The 26,388-nt window shown below is 37.2% G+C and overlaps 1 protein-coding gene across 2 annotated transcripts; it reads left to right on the plus strand.

Moving 5' to 3' along the window:
* The first annotated feature begins 1,861 nt into the window (after positions 1–1,861).
* On the plus strand, positions 1,862–6,294 carry LOC107613704 (BES1/BZR1 homolog protein 4). 2 transcript variants are annotated; one of them, XM_016315813.3, is made up of 3 exons: positions 1,862–2,441; positions 5,132–5,865; positions 5,981–6,294. In XM_016315813.3, the coding sequence occupies exons 1-3, from the start codon at positions 2,229–2,231 to the stop codon at positions 5,994–5,996; spliced, it is 963 nt and encodes a 320-aa protein (XP_016171299.1). In that variant the 5' UTR covers positions 1,862–2,228; the 3' UTR covers positions 5,997–6,294. The 2 variants fall into 2 exon arrangements, with proteins under 2 accessions (XP_016171299.1, XP_016171300.1); XM_016315814.3 differs by lacking the exon at positions 5,981–6,294 and having other exon boundaries at positions 1,897–2,441; positions 5,132–5,869.
* The last annotated feature ends 20,094 nt before the right edge of the window (positions 6,295–26,388 follow it).

Genomic DNA, 26,388 nt, shown 5'->3' on the forward strand with positions numbered 1-26,388 from the left:
AAAGATCTAAAATTGGATGGATTCATATTAGTACTATACAAGTCTTAATCAAATCTACATATATGAAAGAAATTAATTCACCAATAAGCTTAGCAATCTGTGACAAAAGAATTACTGATGACCCAATATATCAAATAATCGGAATTGTTCATGAAAACTTGGCAAACGTAAATGTTAAATTCAATGCCCATCTTGGATATGCTATACCTTTATCAACTGAAAATCTTGGAAGATCTATAAGTTTGGCTTATAAATTTCACAGAAGGAATCTAATGGAACAAGATGATGAACCATTTTCAATTACAGCAATAAATTATGCTTTAACAAATAGCCATCATAGTATAATATTTAAAAACAGAGAAAGAATTTATGTCGATGAATTATTTCAGAAAATTGTAAAAACAGAAATACCAAAATATAAAGCTATTGAAAACCCGGTTCTATTATTAAAAGAACCATCAGGAAAATTAGTTTCATCAAATTTTCAAATAAGAGAATCTAAAATTAATAGCCCTTTAAGTTTATCTAAGTTAAAGATTAAAGAAGAAAATTCTGAAATAAAAGAATTAACAAAAAAGGTCGAAAAATTAAATGAAACCTAAACACTAAATTATGACAATAAATAAAGAAGAAATATATGTAACTTATCAAGACAAAAAACAAGAGCTCTTTGAAAGAGAAAATCGTTTGAATTATTTACAGTTCTCTGAAATAAATCAAAGAGCATTTGAAGCTCTAAAGATAATCTATGACAAGTTGAAAAGAGAAGTTGAAGAGTTAGAAAAATTAATAGAATCTCTAGAAAATGGTGATGAATCAATGATAGAGTTCGCGAAAATTCTAAAATAAATAATGAAGCATAAAAAGATTGAAAAACCAGAAAATAAAATAAAAAGAAAAAGGGCGGAAAAATTAAAAAATAAAATAAAGGAGTATAAAAGGGAATTAAATAATCTTTAGATCGAAATTGATGACCTTTTAATAAAAAGGATAGAAATAAGAATAAATATAAATAAGTTAGAATTAAAGTTAAAAAATTTATAAATGCCTGGAAAACCATATTATGACTTAAAAGAATTAAAGCTGTTGAAAGAAAAAATGGAGAATGAAGTCGAAAAATTAAAAAGATATTTAGAAACAACAGAAAGTGTAGAAATAAAAGAAGTTTTTGAGGATTTGAGAAATTATATTAAAGAAAAAGACAAACAGATAAAAGATTTTACATACCATAATCCATGCAAAAAAGAATATTATAAACTAAAACAAGATTGAAAAAATTATAAAAATGAAATCAGAATTATAAATATACATCAAGGACTAGTAATAAATGATCATATAACAAATACAAGAGAAATAATAGAAATGGTCAATACTTTAGATTATGAATTTGCAAATTATTATCAAAATCCTTTAAATAAAGCACCACCAATTGAATCCATACAAATTATAAATTTATTCGAAGTAAAATATGAAGAGTTAATAGAAATTTCGAAAAAAAAATTAAAAGAAAAATCGACTCTAAAAAATTAGTATCAGAGCCAAGTTAACGATTAAGAGTAACACCTTCTCTTTAAACAACACTTTTAATAACACGCTTTTAAATTAATAACAACCACAAAATAAAAAACATCTTTAAAAAAAAAAGTTGAAATTGGCAACTTTATCAAAGCGCCCCTAAATCTTAATCCATCGTTTGCATGTGGAGGGGCAGCGCTTGGGGTTCAGTCAACCATAGGCACGTAGTCGAGTCAGACACGTACGAAATCACACAACTCCACTCACAGCCACAGACCACAACAATAATTAATAAATGGCACAATCGTAATAACTTTGGAAAACCAAGGTCAATTAATTTTCCCCCAAACATATTTAACCCAACCCTTTCTCACCGGCTACACTCTCTTCGCTCCTCTTTTTTTTTTCTCACAAAAGTCTCCAAAATCCCGTTCCTCATTTTCCGATCACCTTCCTTCGATTCAAACTCTTCCATAATCCAGCGTCGTTTTCCTCCGATTCCACTCGTCCGAGTTACCCCGAGCTACCAGTATTCCGCGCTCGCCGACACCACCCACCGCTCCGATGAGCGATCTCGCCGGATAACACGCAGGGATCGCAGCCGCCACGTTCGAATCGGTTGTTTTTCTTGATCCTTATTTATTCGCTGGTTCTGAGGAGAGGGAAAGGGTTTCTTCAGTAGTGGTTGTGCCGGAGGATTTTTCTCCGGCGAGATGACGGGGGCGAGGCAGCCTACTTGGAAGGAGAGGGAGAACAACAAGCGGAGGGAGCGGCGGCGGAGGGCGATCGCCGCCAAGATCTTCGCCGGGCTGAGAATGTACGGAAACTACAAGCTCCCGAAGCACTGCGACAACAACGAAGTTCTTAAGGCGCTGTGCAACGAAGCCGGTTGGACCGTTGAACCTGACGGCACCACGTATCGGAAGGTAATGAAATAGGCAAAAAGCTTCACCTTTGATGTTACTGTTGAACAATGCTATTTTGTTTTTGGTTGTTTAAATTAAATTTATGTTAGCTGTTATGCAAAAATTGATTGTGAATTTGTGATCATCTTTTGTTGTTTTGATGCTATGTGAGGTTTGAGTTCGAGTTTATTTTGATTTTGCAGTGTTAAAATGCTGATGTTAGTATTGCAATTGTTTTGGACTTCTGGTGTTTAGTTTTGGGTGTTGATTCTATTGCTTTTTAGGGGTTTTCACTTCACCAGTGTACGTTAGATCTGGTTGGAGCTAAGCTATTGTGCCTCTCTCTCTCTCTCTCTCTCTCTCTCTATTGAGCATGGAGCACAAAAGATTCGTTGTATGGTGTGTTGTTTTAGTCCCCATTCGATAGATAGGATGAAGGCATAGATCTCGAGGTAAAGGAATGTGAATAAAATGGCCATTATGGGTTCGAGGGAGTGCCAGAAAGGTGGAAATCATCTTGCATTTGATACCGGGAAGTGGGAATTAGAGGGGGTTTAAAGGGGTAGTTTTGTCAGCTTAAAAAAGTGTCCTCATAGTCATTGGTAATGTATTTATTTGTGTGCGCGCGCGCTTGCTTAGTGGTAACATGGCAGAAGCCTTTTGCAGACATTGCATGGTACTCTGATTTGGATAGCCACTTTTCTTTCTTCCATTTGTTTTTGGGGAGAAAAGAGGGGGGTTCCTTGAAAACCCGTGATATTTCTTTTTTCTTTTTTTTTTAAGGGGCTTTTGCAGTTGTATTTATTTGTTTCTGCAGTGGCCACCCACCTTTATTGATGACGCCCTACATAAAGTGTTCAATAATGCCGGCTATTACTGGAGATGTAGCTTGTTTTGACTCGCCAGATTTGTTTATGCTGAATAGGGCCTTTTTTTCTGGGTTTGGTTTGGTTTCTCTTCTTTTGCTTTTTTTTTCTCTTTTTCTTTTTTTTTTTAATTGATTTTGGTAAAGAAAGGGGTTGGAAGCACGTGTGTTTTGGAGAGAAAAAGAAGGGGAAAAAAGAGAGAAAAAAAAAAAAAGGGGGGGGGGTGTTGTACAATATTCTATCTTCGTTAAGAGCAAACTACTTGTGATAATTAATGTAACTTGAGTTAAGGTGTTAAGTGATGTCTTGGAAATTTGTAGTTGCTCTCTAAAGACTTTGGCATCTAGGTTGATGTATTCTGTTTAAAAAATTTAATGCATATGGACATATAAATATGTTTAAACTCTTCAATGCCAAACTTTTGGAAGCTGGTCTTCATCAGTAATGGAATGGATGTAATTGAATAAAGTAAGAATGACAACTTGAAATTGAGTTGAATCAGGTAAAACTACAGGAAGCTAATTATGTAAGGTTAGTTGTACAGTTTGTGTATTTAATGTTCTATATTCAACTTGGTCCCTTTTGCATTATGTGCATGGATTGATTGCTTACAATGCTCTATTGATAAATTCTATGCTTTACTTAAATAATTCTATCTTTTACACCACCAATGTTGGATATATAATTACAAATTATTGTTACTATTAAATATTAATAGTGATTTTATGATTTAAGAAGTGTTTGGATCAAAATCTTTGCTGTCTGTCAGTTTCAGGCAATGGATATGTGATTTTCTTTTTTTTTTTTGGGGGGGTACAAGCATATGTGAGAACTTTACCTGTGGTATTATGACAGGGAACATGTTTGCTCAGTTATTTTTTTTTTTTTTGAGTTCACAAGTAATTGATGTTAAGGGTGGCAACATGCACCTTACTGTGGAGCGGGTTTGAGTGCAGGTCAGGTCTCAACCCTACCCGACCAAGCCGCACCTTATATATGTATATGTTATAAAAATATGTTATAGGTAGGTGTTGAACCAAAGACCACTTACTTAGTGTAAAAGATTTTTACCATTGAGCCAAGATCCTCCATTGATAGTTTAAAACTTTTGTTTATATAAAAACCAATTCTATTTTAGTAATACAACATAATATCACAACATTTTATTTGTGTTTGTGTTATTAATTTAAGGACTTTTATGTAGAATTGAACACTTGATGGTTATGTTGTTTATGGGACGATTGTGTTGTTTGTGGGATGATTATGTTGTTTGTATTGAATTTTTAATTTGCATGCTCGTTAGGTTATATAATATTTGTGAAAAACCTGTGGGTAGGGTTGGATACCCACGGGTTGACCGCGGGTAGGGTTAGGGTTGGGTTGTTCTCAACCCGCGGATAAGGTAGGGCTGAGTTTTAGTAACAAATTCAACCCGCGGGGAGGGTTAGGGTTGGGTTCAAACCCTACCCTAAACTACCCCTTTTTTTTTTTTTTTTACCAAAGATAGGAGGCTCGAACCCGCAGCCTCTTAATTGAGTATGGGGAGAATATGCCATTTGAGCTATAACTCATTGGCACCCTAAACTACCCATTGCCACCTCTAATTGATGTATCATGTATGAAAATTGCAAGAGCATATACTATGTAGGTACCTTGTTCATGAAGAAATTGCTACATTGTTGTTTGTAATTTGGATCTCTGTTGTTGCTTATGTCATATATTTTAATTATAAAAATTGTTGTTGCTTATGTCATATATTTTAATTATAAAAATTCTAGTTGTTTCATTCTGACAATTTTACATGCTATCTCTAGATTCTTAACCTTGAACAATTTGTAAATGAAGGGATGCAAACCTGTTGAACGCTTGGAAGTTGGTGGTTCTGCAGTGGCAACCCCATGTTCATCTTTCCATCCAAGTCCCTGTGCTTCCTATAATCCAAGCCCAGGATCTTCTTCGTTCCCTAGCCCGCGCTCATCTCCCTTTGCCACAAATGCCAATGCTGATCCAAATTCACTCATTCCATGGCTCAAGAACCTCTCATCTGGATCATCGTCAGCTACCTCTTCAAGGATTCACCAAATATTCATTCATAATGGCTCAATTAGTGCTCCTGTCACTCCTCCACTGAGCTCTCCATCTGCGCGAGCTGAATGGGAAGACCAGCCCGCCAATCCCATGGTGGGTGTACAGCAGTACTCTTTCATGCCTTCCTCCACTCCTCCAAGCCCTGGACGCCAAGTTGTTGACCAAGATTTGTTCGGCAAGATTAGGGCTCCACAGGGTGATGGGACAACTTCTCCAACCTTCAGCCTGGTCTCCTCAAACCCATTTGGCGTCAAGGAGGAGACTCTTGGTGGCAGCAGCTCCTGCAACTGGACGCCAATTCCTAGTGGTACTTGTTCTCCTGTTGTCGCCGCAAGCTCTGATCACACAACAGATATTCTGATGGCTGAAGCTGCTTCAGATGAGTTTGCCTTTGGAAGCACCAAAAAAGGTTTTGTGAATGCCTGGCAAGGAGAGAGGATCGTTATTGGGTCAGATGACCTTGAGCTCACCCTCGGGAGCTCAAAAACCAGGTAGCTAGGATCTTAATTTATCGAGTGTTTAAAAGTTATTTTCCCATGCAGGTGTATGATAAATCAAAATATATTCTCTCAATAAATTCCTAACCTAAATTTTGTTGTGTTGCAGGCAAACTTCTGCATGAATGAACAGCCAGTGGTTCACATGACTTTGACACCCTTTTTGTCTGCTCTGTAACAAAGTTGGAGAAGGGAACAACCATAGTGAGCATAAGCAACTGCTGATGGTTTGGTTTGTTAATTTTTTTTCTTAGGTCTTAACTTATTTAGTAGTTTTGTATACACTAGTTAGGTTTAGGCGTTTTGCTGCCATTGACTTGGTCAGTGTCTTGTCCAAACCCTGAATTCTATTAGAAAGATCAATATACGTGTATGGATCTTGGTTTGATATTGAATGAAATTTTACTTGGAGATTCAAGTGTACTTGAATGGCCATGGGATGTTTTCTTTGTTTTTCTGATTTTATTAGGGAGCCTGCACTGAAACTTTAACCTTTGTTCAAAGTATGGCCATGGGATATTTCCTTCAAGAATTACCAACATCATTTGGAAAATTACATTTCTCAACATGCCGCATTCATGACATAAGAAGTAAGAACTCTGTATAATAACTGCTAATTGCTCAACAACCCAAAAGTAGGTAGGGGTGGCAACCGGCATGTCTGCCCTACCTTGCCAAAGCCTGCAGACCACCCGTCCCGCCTAAAAACACGGTGTGAAAATACTATTCTGCTTTTTGCCGGATTGGCTACTTGATAGGCTGCCTCTTTTTGGCAGATTAGCAAGTTGATAGGCTATTGGTTATAAAAGGATTTTTTCAAACTATTTTCTTACTTTGGAAAAAAATTGGAAAAAGTTATTGTTAAGTTTGTTTTTTTTTTTTTTTTTTTTTTTTTTTTTTTTTTTTTTTTCAAATCAGATAATTTCATTAATGACATGAAAGAAACATATAGGTGTCTATACATAGGACAAATAAAAAAAAAAAAGAAATTCCCAACGCTCTACTATAGAGATAACATCATATAATAATTTAATAAGAGATAAAAAAGTAAAGTGCTCATCAATTAAGAAGTGAGAATTTGTTGAAGTTCTTTCTGCAGTTTCAAAGTCGACGCCATTATTTCTTCCACACTAGTTGATACATTATCAAAGATGAACCTACCATTATCATTCTCTGAGAGGAGCTATTGAGTTGGATACACAAGACTTCCATTCTCAAGTTCTACTCAACATAGAAATTATAGTCTTCGGTACTCCTTCTAGTAGCTGGTAAGCCCATTTTTGACCAAATTTTCTTTGATTTTACAAAATGAAAGATGCAATGATTGATTATTTCTGGAAATTGTAGACATCTTCGGCAGATAGGTTGAATTGATGGGATGCGATGATGAAACTTTTGCAGCACTGGAAGCTTTTCATGGAAGTCTCTCCAGAGAAAAATCTTAATCTTCCTTGGGATTTTCAATTTCCACAGTTCTCGCCACAAATTTCATTGTGTCATAATCTCTGGACAAAATTCAATGGGAGGATGCGAGAATCCATAAGTCACATGGTACCCATTACTCAATTCATACAAACCACTTTTATTAAGGGTCTAATAAATTTTATCTTCTGCACCCCCAATTGTTGTTACTAGCACACGCTGACTAGTGCCCTCAGAAAAAATACTTCTAATTAGTGTTTGATTCCACTGACCATTAGAAAGTATTAAGTCTTTGACCATCAACAGTGGTTGATTTTGTAGATTAGAAATTTCAGATGAAGTAACAACATAAAGATGTGGAGGAGCAAGCCAAGAATCACTGAAGATTCGGATACTGGACCCATCACCAACTCGCCAAACTAGCCCATTTTCAACAACCTTATACCCTTCCAATATGCTACGCCACCTCCACGAAGGTATTGTTCTGATCTCTGCATTCATTATAGAAATGTATCGAAAATATTTACCTTTGAGGAGTCTAGATAGGAGTGATTGTGGCTGAGAGACAACTTTCCAACATTGTTTTGCTAATAGCGCCAAATTCTGAGCCTCTAGGTCCTTAAAACCTAGTCCACCTTCCAATTTCAGTCTTGTCATAGTATCCCAACTAATCCATGCCATTTTTCGCTCTGTACCTTTTTTACTCCACCAAAATTGGGAGAGTATGTTGTGAATCTCCCTAATTAAAGTGTCAGGAAGACGGAAACATGATAATGAATGATTTGGGATAGCCTCCCCAATAGTTTTGATTAGAACATGCCTGCCTGCAGAGGAGAGAAGTTTTATTTTCCACCCTTGAACTCGCTTCCTCACCTTGTCCTTGATTTCTCCGAAGGTGGCCTTTTTTTTATTTTGGACTGTAGATGGAAGACCCACATATTTATCCTGTGCACTAATATGAACAATTTCCAATTTTCAAGTCACTAGTAATCGAGTAGCGGGAGGAGTATTATTACTAAAGAATAGAGTTGATTTATGCAAATTAAATTTTTGGCCACTGAATCCCTCGTATGACTGAAGAAGATTGAGAATATTTTCACAACTGTTTTCTGACGCTTTGCAAAAAAGGATTGAGTCATCCACAAACAATAAATGATTAACAGTAGGACATCTTTGGTTGATCTGAATACCTTCAATGAGACTGTTTTGCTCTGCCTTGTTTGGTAAAAAGGATAATCCTTCTGCATAGAAAAAAAAGGTAGGGAGATAGAGGGTCTCTTTGACGAATACCTCTATTTGGTTTAAAAAAAACCAAAAGGTTCAACAACGACATAGTAAGAAACTGTAGTCACCGCCTCTTGTATCCAACCAATCCACCTAGATTCAAATCCCAACTTCTCCAAAATGAACCAAAGAAAATGCCACTCAATACGATAATATGCTTTACTCATATCCAATTTAACAACCATTTCACTCGATAGGCCCCTCTTCTTTGTCTTTAGATAGTGCATACATTCATGAGCGACTAGGACATTGTCTGAGATCAATCTACCCTTAATGAAGGGACTTTGATTAGGGCTGATCAGCGAAGTTATAAATTTCTGTAACCGATGGACTAGTACTTTAGAAATAATCTTATACACAACTGAGGAAAGGTTGATGGGTCTAACCTGTGTCATATCCTTGCATCAAGAATCTTAGGAATGAGACAGATTTGTGTATGGTTAAACCTCTTTAGTAGTCTACCACTAACAAAGAAACTGCGGACAGCCTTAAAAATATCCCCCTACTAAACTCTAGTAGAATTGAAAGAATTTAGCCGTACATTGATAAACCCCGAATTTATGATTTATCTTGTGCTTAATTTGGGAGATTTTATCAAATTTTCTCACATTTATTCAATAAAATAGCATGGTTTTGCAATTCTCCCTTGATTTGTGCTTAAATGTGAAAACATGCTTTTTAGGCCTTAAAATAGCTAAATTTAATTCACTTTAATTCCATTCGATGCCTTGATATGTTTGTTGAGTGATTTCAGGTCCATAAGGCAAGTATTGGATAGAAGAAGTGAGGAGAAAAGCATGCAAAGTGGGAGAACTCATGAAGAAATGAAGGAACCGTAAAGCTGTCAAGCCTAACCTCTTCACACTCAATCGATCATAACTTGAGCTACAGAGGTCCAAATGAGGCAGTTTCAGTTGCGTTGGAAAGCTAACATCTGGGGCTTCGAAATGATATAAAATTTGTCATATGTTACTTCGCGTATAAGGGCGCGCACGCGCCATGTACACGTGCGCGCCGATGCTGCTCGTGGCCCATTAAAGATGAAATCGCTGGGGGCGATTTTTGAAGCACTTTGGGCCCAACCCAACTCATTTCTAATACTATTTCATGCAGAATTCAAGCTTGGGCAAGGGGGAGAGCAATTGTTGGTAGCATTAGCATCATGTAGGTTAGTTTCTAGAGAGAGAAGCTCCCTCTTCTCTCTAGAATTAGGTTAGGTTAATCCATCTTAGATCTAGGCATGATTTCTTGATTTCATCTTGTTTCCTTTACAATTTCTTGTTTCTACTACTCTATTCTTCTTAGTTCTTTTGTCAATTTTACTTTTATATCTCTTTTATGTCTATGAACACTCATGTTGGATCTTGTTTACATTTGATGAAATTTAATGATGATGTTTCTTTTATTGTTGAATTGAGTTGTGATTTACTTTTCTTGCAATTGGTAGTTGGTAGATTTATTATTCTTGCACTTTTACCATGCTTTCCTTTTATACCCACCAAGTGTTTGACAAAATGCTTGGTTGGGTTTTAGAGTAGATTTTGAGCATTCTTGGCTTGGGAAGAGTAATTGGGCAATCTTGAGTCATTAATACCCAATTTAGATTGGTGATCTAGAGTTGTTAGTTAATATGATTTCTATTGACTCTAATCTCTTGCTAATTCCATTAGTGAGTTGATTAGGACATTTGGATTGAGGTTAACTAGTCTTGTTCGCCTATCTGTATGGCCACTATGGCAAATTATATATAATTTCGAAACCCTGGACGTTAGCTTTCCAACGCAACTGGAACCGCGTCATTTGGACCTCTGTAACTCAAGTTATGATCGTTTTAGTGCGAGAGGGTCAGGCTGGACAACTTAGCAATTTCTTCAATTTCTTGTATTCCTTCCACTTTTGCATGCTTCCTTTCCATCCTCTAAGTCATTCTTGCCCTGTAATCTCTAAAATCACTTAATGCACATATCAAAGCATCGAATGGTAATAAGAGAGGATTAATGTTAGCAAATATAAGGCCAAAGAGGCATATTTTCAATCATAGTACAAAATCCGGAAGGAAAAAGTAAAAGCATGCAAATAGTATGAATAAGTGGGTAAAGAGTTGATAAAAACCACTCAATTGAGCATAAGATAAACCATGAAATAGCGGTTTATCAACCTCCCTACACTTAAACATTAGCATGTCCTCATGCTAAGCTCAAGAGAAGCTATACAGGAGTGAAGAGGAATGGTAGAATGTATGAAATGCAACCTATCTATATGAATGCAACTACATGCAAAATGTTTCTACCTACTTGGTTAAAAGTAAATAAGCTCTTCAAGACAAACATAAATCAGATTTCACTAATTCAAATTATACAATAAAAGATAAGTAAACTTGTAAGAAGATAGCTCATGAAAGCAGGGAACATAGAATCAAGCATTGAACCCTCACTGGTAGTGTATATCACTCTAATCTCTCAAGTGTCTAGGGTTAATCACTCTACTCTTCTCTAGTCATGCTTTCTAAACTTTGTTCTTCATCTAACCAATCAACAAGTATTTAATGTACTAATGCAAACATCATGAGGTCTTTTCAAGGTTGTAATGGGGCTAAGGTAAGGGTGAGGGTATATATATGGCTAAGTGAGCTATAAATTGAATCTTTAATTAACCTAAGCTTTCACCTAACATACATATACTCTATATAATTCTAATTCATGCCTAGCTACCCATAATTCTCACTTTTGCATCACATACTCATGTACGAAATTTTTCTTTAATTTTATCCCATATGCATTGATCTTTTATTAAACTTAACATTGGAGTAATTTTGTCCCCTTATTTATTTGCTTATTTATTGAATATTCTTTTTGGATTTTTTTGGATTTTTTTTATTTTTATTTTTTTTAAATAGAAAAATAAACATAACTTATCAATGCACATGGATTTTTAATTTTTCTAGTCTCACATGAGTAGGTACCTAAATTTTCAATATTTTATCAAAACATAACACATTCCCTTTTTAACCCATGTTCCACAATTCTCCCATACTTAATTAACACACAATTTCTATCTTAAGCTAATCAAAGATTCAATTAGGATATTTAATTTTTTTTTGCTTAAGGCTAGTAATGTGGTAAAATATATAATAAATAGGATTAAAAAGGCTCAAAGTGGCTAACAAGGATGACATAAAAGGGTAGGCTTATTTGGGAAAAGTGAGCTAAAACAAGTAATGACCTCAATCATATGCAAGCATGTAAATACACTAAATAGTGGACATATAGAATGGAACAAAGCAAATATTGCAATCATAGGGAAGAAAACATACAAGAATAAAAATTTATGGTTAAATAATGTAACCATATAAATAAGCTCAAAATCTCACAGGTTTTGTGTGTTCGAGCTTTTTAAACTATGTTCCAAATACAACTTCAAACAAGTTTTAACAGAAAAAATTTTTCAATTTAAATTAGTAAAATACTATAAAAATTTCTTGAAAAAGAAAATATTACTTCAACCAAGTAGTAACTAAATGCATAAAATCAAAAAAACATGTAATCAAATATGCAGATGCAACAATGAACTAATAAAGAAAATAAGACATTGGTGTTGAGAAGAAAATAACTAACCCACGGAAGTCGGTATCGACCTCCCCACACTTAAAGATTGCACCGTCCTCGGTGCATGCTAAGATGTGCAAGTGGACGGGTTGCTCCAACTGACGCTTGTAGATAGAGGCGCCTTAGCTGGAGGTCTCTTGGTTCCTCTCCGTGCCAGTGTCTTGTTAGTGCCCTTCTCTTTTCCTTTCTTGGTACCCATGCCTAAGGAAGAAGAAAAAGGAAGAGTGTGAAATATAGAAAACTAAGACCGGAAGGGAGAAAATTCCAAGTGATAAGGAATGCCAAAGGAAAGATGATAGCCCAACTACATGGTAGTTACAACATGTAGGGAGGACAACAATAAAGATCAAAAAGGGCAATTCAAAATAATTAGATGCAAGAGGGTAAAAACATGCAAATAATAGGCATGAGAAGCATAGCTCAAGCATCAAGTAATAAATGTGCCAAATTAAAGGGCATGTGTAATTATGACAATTGTGAATGATAATCCCAAATACATGTGGAGCACAAGTGTTGTGAAAAAGAGGTATGTAAGTGAAAGAGTAAAATAAAATAAGATTCAAAATGTCATAAAAGCTTTTTCACAAACACTGGGTGTGCAAGTTAAAATAGGGATGAAAATAATGTAATCCAAATGTATATGAGAGCCATAAGTAAATGTCAATTGTCAAATCTCTCCTCAGAATAGCCACAGGCTCAAGTAAAATAAGGTACTATCCAAATAAAACTCTAACACCAACATAAAAATGCATGAAAAAGGATTGAAAAAGAAACCAAAAGAAATTAAGCTAAGATGAAATTGAGAAGAAAAAAGAACAAATAAATGCATTAAATTAAAGGGATAGAAGAGTAGAGGGGGAGAAGAAAAGAAAGAAAGAAGAAAGAAGAAGAAAGAAATTAGGATTTGGGATAAAAAAAGATAAGATATCTTGGCTGATATGGATAAGTTGTGCGTCGCATATGACGCGGACGCGTGGGACACGCGATCGCGTGGTGTGTGATAAGTTCAGGTGACGCGAACGCGTGGTTCACGCGGTCGCGTGACTTAATTTGTGCGAAGGGCGCGAGGGCCGCGACGCGTTCGCGCAACTCTCTGTCTCAAACTCATTTTGCCAAAATATTTAGGTGACGCGATCGCGTGATTGACGCGATCGCGTGGATGGCCATTTTTGGAGGACGACGCGGCCGCGTGGGGTACACGGTCGCATGATGGGACTGGGGCTTTCAGCATCATTCCAGCCCAGCTCCATTGCAACTAGCTTCCATACACCTCTTTTACGTCGATTTTTAGGGGCACGCGTTCGCGTGGGTGACGCGAACGAGTGGGAGGGCTATTTTCCAAACGACGCGGATGCGTCATTGACGCGGTCACTTGGGCATGGTTGTGCCTAAGGCACGCCTCCAACCACGCTTTCGCGTGACTTTCTGTTCAAATTGCTTTTCTTCCTAACGCACTTGCGACACGGACGCGTCAGCGACGTTTACGCATCGCGTGCGTGGTTTTTTTTTTTTTGATTATGCAAAATGCAGAATGCAGTATGTAAATGCTAATTTAAACATTATGAACGACACTAATAAAATTAAAATAAAATAAAATAAACTAGGAATAAAAAGGAAAGAATATACCATGGTGGGTTGTCTCCCACCTAGCACTTTTAGTTAAAGTCCTTAAGTTGGACATTTGGTGAGCTCCTTGTCATGGTGGCTTGTGCTTGAACTCGTCTTGAAACTTCCACCAATGCTTGGACTTCCAATAAGCTCTATCAATACAAAGTAAATTTCTCAAGCCTAGATGGAGTTCTTCACAAGCTTTGAGCTCCCAAAGTGGATCCTCATGTATGCCTGGATCCCAAATCTTGTTTCTACACCCGTCTTCAAGTGGATCATGATGATTCCATCCGGGTGGTTCAGCCTTAGAATTCTCATTTAGGCACCCAAACATCCTCCTAAACCCAATTAATTGAGAATTATGCTAACCCTTGTACTTCAATTTGGAACATGCAACCATAATGAACCTTGCAAGACAACTCTTACCACTAACCATCTTCCTCTTGCTCTTATAGCCACAAAGAGCTCTAAGTTGACCATCTGTCTCAAGTAAACCATATTCAAGTGGAATGAGAAAGCTAATGGATATGAATTTTACCCACTTGAATGTTGTATTGGGTGGTAATGGCCTTTGGGGAGAGGTCTCCAGCAACTTTGGCAAGGTGATTTTAAGCTCCACTCCCTTGTGCTCTTCTTGGACAACTTCCACCTCATTGTAAGCTTCTTCAATTTCAACCTCTTCCTCTTGGTAGCTTTCTTCCAATTCAATCTCCTCTTCATTGCTTTCTAAGGGCATGGGAGGTTGTGCTTCTTCTTCTTTAATCTCCATCTCTTGATCAACCTCTTCAAAGTCTTTAGCCATGAAATGCCTTGGAGGTTGTACACCCTCTTTGGCATTAAATTCAAATGTCTTGGAAGGAGGTTCTATGACTGGACTTTCCCATGGAGGTTCTGCATCTCCCAAGTCTTTAACCTCTTCTTCTTCTTCTTCGACAATTTCAGCTTCCTCTACTTGTTCCAGTACAAATCATGCTCTTTACTGTCCATTGGAGTTTCTAGTATCTCCTTCATGTTGCGTTCTTCATTAGATTGCCCACATAAAGTCATGGGGGTTCCTTAAGTGTCCGAACGTCGGGAAGGCAGTCGATTTATCGCTTGATTCAATTGGTGAAGTGTGGCATGAAATTTTTCAAATGTTTCCTTGAGTTGCTCCCTTGATTCTTGGGGTAATGGATATGGACATGGTACATAGGGAGGTGGTGGTTCTTGGGAGTAATTGGGTTAGAATTGGGGTGGGTAAGGGTTAGGGTCATATGGAGGTGAATGGTGGTAGTTGGCTTGTGAGTGTGGTGGTTCAAAGTTGTGTTGAGGAGGTGGTTCATAGGCATATGGTGGGACTTGTCGGTAATTACAAGGGGTTCTACCATATCTATCATGTTGGTATGCACCTCGGAATGGCTCTTGACGGTAGTAAATTGGTGGGTGATGGTTATCACGAAAGGGTCCACCATAACTATTGTCTCGACATGCATTGTTGAATGGTCGTCGTCCATGGTAGTTTGGAAGGTGTTGTTGCATAAAGGGTTGATCAGATCCTCGTGGCTCTGTCCATCTCTGATTGTTTTGACCTTGATGCATGTTCCTGTTATAGCTTCCATTCCTTTCAACATTATTAGAACCAAACTCAAAGCAACGGAGGTGAGAATTCATAGTAACTAATAAAAATTAAAAACAAAAAAATAAAAACAAATAAACAGGTAAAAGAAAATATTTATAACAACCAATAATAAGGCACACGTTTGCAATTCCCCGGCAACGGCACCATTTTGACGAACTGATTTCTGCCGGTAAAGAATTTTTATAAAAATAATCGCGTTGTAAGTATAGTTTCTAAACCAACAGAGAATCCTTTCGTACAAAAATTTGGTTATCACAAGTAACAAAACCCAATAAAATTTATAACCGAAGTATTTAAACCTCGGGTCGTCTTCTCAAGGAATTGCAGGGAGGTATGATTTATTATTGGTTATGTAAAAAGATATGTTTTTGGGTTTTTTTAAAATAAGGAACAAGTAATTTAAATGACAAGAAAAATAAATTAATAATAATAAAATCTCTTGGCAAGGTATAAGAAATTGAAGTCCTATCCTAGTTATCCTTATCAGGTGTGATGAGAATTGGATTCTGCTCTCACTTTAATTAACCTCTAACTATGAAGGTAAGTTAAGTGGATGAATCAATTTGATTCCTCAGGTCCTAGTCAATTCCTAAGAAAAGACTAGAGTTATTGGAATTCAAATCAATCAGCAAAGAATTCCAATTTTCAATCAACAAGGAGTTTGATAACTCAAGTGTCTCCAATTTATCAATTCATCAATTAAAACCAAGAACATAAAAAGCTAAATAAAAATCATAAATCTGAAATACCTCAAATTGCATTAATAAAAGAAATCAAATCTAACATGGAAATTCATAAATTAAATTGGAAAAATAAATAAAAGGAACATTAAACCTAAAATTGAGAAATAACCATAAACTGAGAGGAATTCTAATCCTAAAAATCTAAATCCTAAATCCTAAGAGAGAGGAGAGAGCCTCTCTCTCTCTCTCTAAAACTACATCTAAATCCTAATAATTGTGAATGTGTATATTAAAGCTTTTTTCATGAATGAATGGATTCTCCCACTTTATAGCCTCTAATCTGTGTTTTCTGGGCCAAAAACTGGGTCAGAAATAGTCCGGAATTCACTGGTTGCGAATTCACTGCGACGTGTCCGCGGGAAGCACGCGTTCGCGTCATCTAGATGTATGGCCACTATGGCAAATTATATATCATTTCGAAGCTACAGACGTTAGCTTTCTAACGCAATTGGAACCGCATCATTTGGATCTCTATAGCTCAAGTTATGACCATTTTAGTGCGAGAGGGTCAGGCTGGACATCTTAGCAATTTCTTCAATTTCTTGTATTCCTTCCACTTTTGCATGCTTCCTTTTTATTCTCTAAGTCATTCCTGCCCTGTAATCTCTGAAATCACTTAACGCACATATCAAGGTATCAAATTGTAATAAGAGAGGATTAATGTTAGCAAATATAAGGCCAAAGAGGCATATTTTCAATCATAGCACAAAATCCGGAAGGAAAAAGTAAAACCATGCAAATAGTATGAATAAGTGGGTAAAGAGTTGATAAAAACCACTGAATTGAGCATAAGATAAACCATGAAATAGCAGTTTATCAAGTTGCCATTGTAGGTAGTTTGTTATTTTCTATACTCTTATACATTTTGCTTTGATTGATTGGTTGTTTCTTAGTTTGTTTTGATTAGTTTAGTTGTTGTTGAATTGCATTTTGCTTGTAGTATAAGTTTTGTTTTTAGTGTATTTAAAAATTTTTTAAAAACCAAAAAGATTTGTTGTTAAAGTTTTCATCATGTTTTAGGTTAGAATTCTAGAGAGAGAAGCTCTCCATTCTCTCTAGAATTTAGGGTAGTTTAGGTTTAATTTTCTTAAATTCATCTTTCAATTCTTGTTTTGATTTTGTTTCCTCTTTTAATTTCTTGTTGCTACGTCTTTGTTCTTCTAGTTCTTGTTGTTAATTTCCCTATTTTTCCATTTTTATGTTTACGAATAATTGTTGGATCTTGATTTCCTTTAATACAATTTTATGTTTCCATGCTCTTTTATGTTTATCTTAGTTGTTATTGTTGATTTCTTGCTTGTGGTAGTCATGGGTTTCATTAATTCTTACATTTTTGTGATGATTATTTTTTTTGCACTCTAGGTGTTTGTTAAAATGCTTTCACTAGTTTTTGAGTAGTTTTCTTGACTCTTGGCCTAGGCTAAGGGAATTGAGTGACCTTGAGTCATTGGGTCTCATTGAATTGGTGATTTGAGAACCCTTGGTGGTCAATTTGATACCTATTGACACTAACCCACTACTAATCTAATTAGTAGATAGGTTGGGACTTATGAGTTGATGTTGATTAAGCCATTTGATATACTTCAAGTATAGAAGTAAACTTAATGAGCTTGGTTTCTCATAATTATCAATATTTGGTTTGTAGACAAGGATGGTGATCTCAATTACCTATGTCTAGCCAAGAGTTCTTTCATTTATTTTATTAGTTCTTGTTGTTTAATTTCTTGTCATTTATTTTCTTGAAAAAATATAAAATCAAAACCCCTTGCATTTTCATAGCCAATAATTGAGCACTTCAATGCAATTCCTTGTGAGACGACCTGAGGTTTAAATACTTCGGTTAATTTTTATTGGGGTTTGTATATGTTACAACTCAAATTTTTGACGTGGAAATTGTTTGTTGGTTTGGAGCTATGCTTACAACGAAGTAATTCTTTCTATAAGAAGAAATCTAAACCATCGAGTAAATCTCATCTATCATACATCCATCATCACCAGGGTCGCTCTGGGGGTGAACATTAAAGACCGCACATTTTACCTCATCAAAACTGACCAGTCTAGTTAATTTTCTGTTCATGGTTGTTGAAACTTTGGTTTTAAAATTTTCGAATGCATGCACCGGATTAGCTTGGTTAATCGATGTGAAGATATTCTTGAAGTATGTTTCAGCTACTTGTGCAATTTCCTCACGGGTGGTAGCATACGTACCATCATTCTTTTTCAGTTTTCAAATTTTATTTCTCCGGATTCCGAATTAGAATGATTGGTGAAAGAAACTTGTATTTCTGTCCCCTTCTTTTAGCCACTTTACACGAGATTTCTCCCTCCAATAGCTTTCCTCCCTAAAGTAAGTATCCTCAAGTTTATTTTCCAAGACTTCAACCTGTTCTCCCCCTGTAATAACTTCCTCTCTGAGAATTTTAAGCTGAGATGTGAGTTCACCAATGTCCTTCTTTGAATTAGATTTGTTTTGTTCCTGCCATTGAACAATATGGTGTCTACAATGCTTCAATTTTTGCCAAAACAAATATTGCTGAGCCATCCACCCATTTCTTCCAAACTTCAATGATCATTACCCAAATTTCTTCTAAACCACACCATCTCTCCTGAAACTTAAACCTCCGATTAGATTTTTCTATGACCGGATTTGTATGAAGGAGGATAGGTGATGAGCGGATATTTTATACGCTTTTTGGGGATAATTTCATATAGTTTAGAGTGTGTTTTAGTTAGTTTTTAGTCTATTTCTAGTAGTTTTTAGGAAAAATTCATATTTCTGGACTTTACTATGAGTTGTGTGTTTTTCTGTAATTTCAGGTATTTTTCTGGATGAAATTGAAGGAGCTGAGCAAAAATCTGATTCAGGCTGAAAAAGGACTGCTGATGCTGTTGGATTCTGACCTCCCTGCACTCAAAGTGGATTTTCTAGAGCTACAGAACTCGAAATGGCGTGCTTCTAATTGCGTTGGAAAGTAGACATCCAGGGCTTTCCAGCACTATATAATAGTCCATACTTTGCACAAGAATTGACGACGTAAACTGGCGTTCAACGCCAGCCTTCTGCCCAATTCTGGCGTCCAGCGCCAGAAAAGGATCAAAAACTGGAGTTGAACGCCCAAACTGGCACAAAAACTGGCGTTCAACTCCACAAATGGCCTCTGCACGAAATCTCAGCCCCAGCACACACCAAGTGGGCCCCAGCACACCAAGTGGGCCCCAGAAGTGGGTCTCTGCATCATCCATCATAGTCCACTCATATTTTGTAACCCTAGGCTACTAGTTTAGTATTTAAACAACTTTTAGAGACTTATTTTGTATCTCATGACATTTCAGATCTAAACTTTGTATTCTTTGACGGCATGAGTCTCTAAACCTCATTGTTGGGGGTGAGGAGCTCTGCTGTGTCTCGATGAATTAATGCAAGTATTTCTGTTTTCCATTCAATTACGCTTGTTCCTATCTAAGATGTTCATTCGCGCTTAACTGTGATGAAGGTGATGATCTGTGACATTCATCACCTTCCTCAACCCATGAACGTGTGCTTGACAACCACCTCCGTTCTATATCCGATTGAATGAGTGTCTCTTAGATTCCTTAACCAGAATCTCCGTGGTATAAGCTAGAACTGATGGCGGCATTCATGAGAATCCGGAAAGTCTAAACCTTGTCTGTGGTATTCCGAGTAGGATTCAAGGATTGAATGACTGTGACGAGCTTCAAACTCCTGAAGGTTGGGCGTTAGTGACAGACGCAAAAGGATAGTAAATCCTATTCCAACCGGATCGAGAACCAACCGGTGATTAGCCGTGCTGTGACAGAGCACGTGAGCGTAGTTTTCACTGGAAGGATGGAAGGTAGCCATTGACAACGGTGATCCACCAACACACAGCTTGCCATAGGAGGACGTGCGTGCGTGAATCAGAAGACAGAGGAAAGCAGAGATTCAGAAGACAAAGCATCTCCCAAAACTCCAACATATTCTCCATTACTGCACAACAAGTAACTTTTAATTTATGCTCTACTGGTTATTCACAATGCATGCAAGAATGCTATGAGTGTCAAGATGAACACCAAGAACACTTTGGATGTCATGGTGAACATCAAGAACATATTTTGAAAAATTTTTAATGCAAAGAAAACATGCAAGACACCAAACTTAGAATTCTTTAATGCTTACGCACTAAGAATTCGAGAATGCATATGATAAACATGAAAAGACACAAAACAAAAAATCATCAAGATCAAACAAGAAGACTTACCAAGAACAACTTGAAGATCATGAAGAACACTATGAATGCATGATATTTTCGAAAAATACAAGATGCACATGCAAGTGACACCAAACTTATGATATGACTCAAGACTCAAACAAGAAACAGAAAATATTTTTGATTTTTATGATTTTCTAATTTTTTTGGATTTTTTTTTCGAAAATTAATTGAAAAAGAAAAATAAGGATTCCAAAATTTTTAATATGAATTCCAGGAATCTTGCCATGTTAGTCTAAAGCTTCAGTCCAGGAATTAGACATGGCTCACTAGCCAGCCAAGCTTTCAATGAAAGCTCCAGTCCAAAACACTAGACATGGCCAATGGCCAGCCAAGCTTCAGCATGTACCTCTCATGCATACAATAGCAAATTTTATTGGCAACAACTAACTTGCTCTTGTGATGATGATTAGGAAGCCTCAGTCCAAAAGAATTTAGACATGGCTTTGCAGCCAGCCAGGCTTCACATGCTTCATGCAACACTAGAATTCATTGTTAAAAATTTTGAATAAAAATTTTTTTTTTTTGAAAACATTTTTATTTTTTTCGAAAACATATGAGAAAGTTTTAAAAGATTTTTGAAAAATTTTTGAAAACAAAACAAAAAAATAAAATTACCTAATCTGAGCAACAAGATGAGCCGGCAGTTGTCCATACACAAACAATCCCCGGCAACGGCGCCAAAAACTTGGTGCTGTTGCCGGATCAAAAGGGAATCTGGCACTGATGTTACCGGACCAAAAGCTTGCCGAAAACTCAAACAATCCCCAGCAACGGCGCCAAAAACTTGGTGCACGAATTGTGAATCACACTTTTCACAACTCGTACCACTAACCAGCAAGTGCACTGGGTCGTCCAAGTAATACCTTACGTGAGTAAGGGTCGAATCCCACGGGGATTGTTCGTGTTTGAACAACTGACGGATTATTTTGTTGCTTAGATTAGGAAAAAAATCTTTCTTGTTGGTTTAGAGTCTTTTATTATTTATCCCTTGTTAAAACACTTTAAATTTATAACTCAGTTAGTTAGAACGTGGTGTTTATGTTCATGGTAATTGGCTATCATAATTTTTTAAAACCTTTTTCAAAAATAATTTTTCTGTTAAATCCTGTGCCAAACTTTAAGTTTGGTGTTTTCAAAAATAATCTTTCTTAAAATTTTCGAAAATTCCATAACTCATTTGGCTAGAGCGTTAATCTGTGTTCTTGGTAATTGGGTTAGAATCTTTTATACTCTTTTCAAAACCTTCTTTTTCATAAATAATATTTTCTCTATTAAATTGTGTGCCAAACTTTAAGTTTGGTGTTTTCTTGTTGAATTCCCTTTGGTTTTCGAAAATTTTGGTGGTTTTCTAAAAATTTTAAGTTTGATGTTCTTTCTTCATGTTCTTGTGTTCTTGTGAGTCTTCAAAGTGTTCTTGAGTGTTCCTTGTGTCTTGATCTTAAAATTTTTAAGTTTGGTGTTCCTTGGTGTTTTCCCTCCAAAATTTTCAAAAACAAGGAGCATTAGATCTAAAAATTTTAAATCTTGTACTATCTTATTGTTTTTCTCTCTCCTCACTAAATTCAAAAATATCTTTTCAAAATATCTCTTCTAACTTCCTAACTTCTTATCTTTTCAAAATTTGTTTCAACTAACCAACTAACTTTTTGTTTGTTTCTTAACTTTTTCAAAACTACCTAACTAACTCTCCCTCTCTTAAATTTTCGAAAATATCTCCCCTTTTTTTTAAAAATTTCTGTTTTTTTTAACTAATTATTTTTAAATTTTTTTTTTTACGAAAAAAAAAATTTTTATTATTTCAAAATTCAAATTCTTTTTAGTTATTTTATTTTATTTAAGTATTTACTTCTTATAAAATAAAATAAATAAAAAGATAAATCAGTCCAAGTTATATCCATAGAGATCCATCATGGACATAAGTGGAGATGGACAGTCCAGGAGGACTTTGGGGTCATATTCTAACCTCTCTACTGCTTCATATGGGAGTAGCATCTGCATACCCTCCATTGGAGTTAGTAGCTTTGAGTTGAATCCTCAGCTCATTATCATGGTGCAGCAAAGTTGCCAGTATTCCGGTCTTCCACAGGAAGAACCTACAGAGTTTCTGGCACAATTTTTACAAATTGCTGACACAGTACATGATAAGGAAATAGATCAGGACGTCTACAGACTATTACTGTTTCCATTTGCTGTAAAAGATCAAGCTAAGAGGTGGTTAAATAACCAACCTAAGGCCAGCATAAGAACATGGAAACAGCTGACAGAAAAATTCCTGAATCAATATTTCCCTCCAAAAAGGATGACACAGCTAAGGCTGGACATCCAAGGCTTTAAACAAGGAGATAATGAATCTCTTTATGATGCCTGGGAGAGATACAGAGAGATGCTACGAAAATGCCCCTCTGAAATGTTTTCAGAGTGGGTTCAGTTAGACATCTTCTACATGGGCTTGCAGAAGGAGCTCAGATGTCTTTAGATTACTCAGCTGGTGGATCTATCCATATGAGAAAGACAATTGAAGAAGCTCAAGAGCTCATTGATACAGTTGCCAGGAATCAGCATCTGTATCTAAGCAGCAGCCCTTCCATGAATGAAGAGGTTAAAACAGTAACTGCTGAATTCAGTACTGTAAAACAAGCTGCTGAATTCAATCAGCAATTAGATTTTCTAACAAAGCAGCTAGCTGAATTCAAAGACAGGTTACAGGAGACAAGGATAGCTAATATACATATGGAAGAACAGTTTAAGCAAACAAAGCAGCAGCTATCAAAGCAAATAGCAGAAGAATGCCAAGCAGTTCAATTAAGAAGTGGGAAAACATTAAATACCCCACCTCAAGGCATTAAAAATTCAAGAAATGAGCAACCCACCAAAAATTCCCCTGAGGACAGTAAGAGCCCAGGGAAAAATAATTCTGGCACTAAAACGCCAGAAAATGGGTGGAAGGCTGGCGCTGAACGCCCAGACCATGCCCAAAACTAGCATTCAGCGCCAGAAACAAGGCAGGATTGGCGTTCAACGCCAGAAATGGGCAAGAATCTGGCGTTGAACGCCCAACAGGGGCACATTTCTGGCGTTCAGGCGCCAGGAACAGACAGTGAGTTGGCGTCTAACGTCACTCCAGCTTCTAACTCTGGTACGCAATTGCCAGTGAGGGATCAGACACACACAAGTGCTGATAACAACCCCTCTAAAAAGGCTTCTTTAACCACTAAGGTTGAAGAATATAAAGCCAAGATACCTTATCCTCAAAAACTCCGGAAAGAGGAGCAGGATAAGCAATTTGCTCGCTTTGCAGATTATCTAAGGACTCTTGAAATAAAGATTCCTTTTGCAGAGGCACTTGAGCAAATACCTTCTTATGCCAAGTTCATGAAAGAGATCTTGAGTCATAAAAAGGAGTGGAGAGAAACAGAAAGAGTTCTCCTCACTGAAGAATGCAGTGCAGTCATTCTGAAAAGCTTTCCTGAAAAGCTTAAAGACCTTGGGAGTTTTCTGATACCATGCATATTAGAAGGTGATTGCACCAAGACAGCTTTATGCGATCTTGGGGCAAGCATCAACCTGATACCTGCATCCACTATCAGGAAGCTTGGCTTAACTGAAGAAGTTAAACCAACCCGGATATGTCTCCAACTTGCTGATGGTTCCACTAAATACCCATCAGGCGTGATTGAGGACATGATTGTCAGAGTTGGGCCATTCGCCTTTCCCACTGACTTTGTTGTGCTGGAAATGGAGGAGCACAAGAGTGCTACTCTCCTTCTAGGAAGACCCTTCCTAGCAACTGGACGATCCCTCATTGACGTCCAGCAGGGGGAAATAACCCTGAGAGTCAACGATGATGAGTTCAAATTGAACGCTGTCAAAGCCATGCAGCATCCAGACACATCAACAGACTGCATGAAAGTTGACCTTATTGACTCTTTGGTAGAAGAGATCAACATGGCTGAGAGTCTCGAATCAGAGTTGGAAAACATCTTTAAAGATGTTCAGCCTGATTTGGAGGATTCAGGGGACATGAAAGAGCCTCTGAACTTTCTTCTGAAAGAGGAAAAACCTCCTAAACCAGAGCTCAAGCCACTGCCACCATCCTTGAAATATGCATTTCTAGGAGAAGGTGACACTTTTCCAGTGATCATAAGCTCTGCTTTAAATTCACAGGAAGAGGAAGCACTTATTCAAGTGCTAAGGACACACAAGACAGCTCTTGGGTGGTCCATAGGTGACCTTAAGGGCATAAGCCCAGCTAGATGCATGCACAAAATCCTATTGGAGGATAATGCCAAACCAGTGGTTCAACCACAGAGGCGGCTAAATCCAGCCATGAAGGAAGTGGTGCAGAAAGAGGTCACCAAATTACTAGAGGCTGGGATTATTTATCCCATTTCTGATAGCCCCTGGGTGAGCCCTGTTCAAGTCGTCCCAAAAAAGGGAGGCATGACAGTGATTCATAATGAAAAAAATGAACTGATTCCTACAAGAACAGTTACAGGGTGGCGCATGTGTATTGACTACAGAAGGCTCAATACAGCCACCAGAAAGGATCATTTTCCTTTACCATTCATAGACCAGATGCTAGAGAGACTAGCAGGTCATGATTATTACTGCTTTTTGGATGGCTACTCAGGCTATAACCAGATTGCAGTAGATCCCCAGGATCAAGAGAAAACAGCATTCACATGTCCATCCGGAGTGTTTGCTTATAGAAGGATGCCCTTTGGGCTATGCAATGCACCTGCAACCTTCCAGAGATGCATGCTCTCTATTTTCTCTGATATGATGGAAAAATTTCTGGAAGTCTTCATGGATGACTTCTCAGTATATGGAGACTCATTCAGCTCCTGTCTTGATCACCTGAAACTTGTTCTGAAAAGATGCCAAGAAACCAACCTAGTTTTAAACTGGGAAAAGTGTCACTTCATGGTGACTGAAGGAATTGTTCTTGGGCATAAAATCTCAAACAAGGGAATAGAGGTGGATCAAGCAAAAATAGAGGTAATTGAAAAATTACCACCACCTGCCAATGTTAAGGCAATCAGAAGCTTTCTGGGGCATGCAGGATTCTATAGGAGGTTTATAAAGGATTTTTCAAAAATCGCAAAACCTCTAAGCAATCTGCTAGCTGCTGACACGCCATTTGTGTTTGACACAGCATGCCTGCAGGCGTTTGAAACGCTGAAAGCTAAGCTGGTCACAGCACCAGTCATTTCTGCACCAGACTGGACATTGCCATTTGAGTTAATGTGTGATGCCAGTGATCATGCCATTGGTGCAGTATTGGGACAGAGGCATGACAAGCTTCTGCATGTTATTTATTATGCCAGTCGCGTTCTAAATGATGCCCAGAAAAATTACACAACCATAGAAAAAGAACTACTTGCAGTGGTTTACGCCATTGACAAGTTCAGATCATACTTAGTAGGATCAAAAGTGATTGTGTATACTGACCATGCTGCTCTTAAATATCTACTCACAAAGCAGGATTCGAAACCCAGGCTCATCAGATGGGTATTGCTTCTGCAAGAGTTTGATACAGAAATAAGAGACAGAAAAGGGACAGAGAACCAAGTGGCTGATCATCTGTCCCGGATAGAGCCAGTGGAAGGGACGTCCCTCCCCTTCCTTGAGATCTCTGAGATGTTCCCTGATGAGCATCTATTTGCCATTCAGGAAGCACCATGGTTTGCCGATATTGCAAACTATAAAGCTGCAAGGTTCATACCCAAGGAGTACAATAGAATACAAAAAAAGAAACTAATTACTGATGCAAAGTACTACTTGTGGGATGAGCCCTATCTCTTTAAGAGATGTGCAGACGGAATTATCCGTAGGTGTGTCCCCAGAGAGGAAGCACAGAGAATCCTATGGCATTGCCATGGATCTCAATATGGAGGCCATTTCGGAGGTGAGCGAACAACCACCAAGGTCCTCCAATGTGGCTTCTATTGGCCCACACTCTATAA

This window comes from Arachis ipaensis, chromosome B8 (assembly GCF_059453495.1).
Source record: "Arachis ipaensis isolate K30076 ecotype BB chromosome B8, ASM5945349v1, whole genome shotgun sequence".
NCBI classification, from domain to species: Eukaryota; Viridiplantae; Streptophyta; class Magnoliopsida; order Fabales; family Fabaceae; genus Arachis; species Arachis ipaensis.

Bases quoted from the DNA above. Each gene is read 5' to 3' on its own strand.
- LOC107613704 (XM_016315813.3), top strand. From the start codon at position 2,229: ATGACGGGGGCGAGGCAGCCTACTTGGAAGGAGAGGGAGAACAACAAG. The intron at 2,442-5,131 runs GTAATGAAATAG...TTGTAAATGAAG, and splicing joins ACGGCACCACGTATCGGAAG to GGATGCAAACCTGTTGAACG.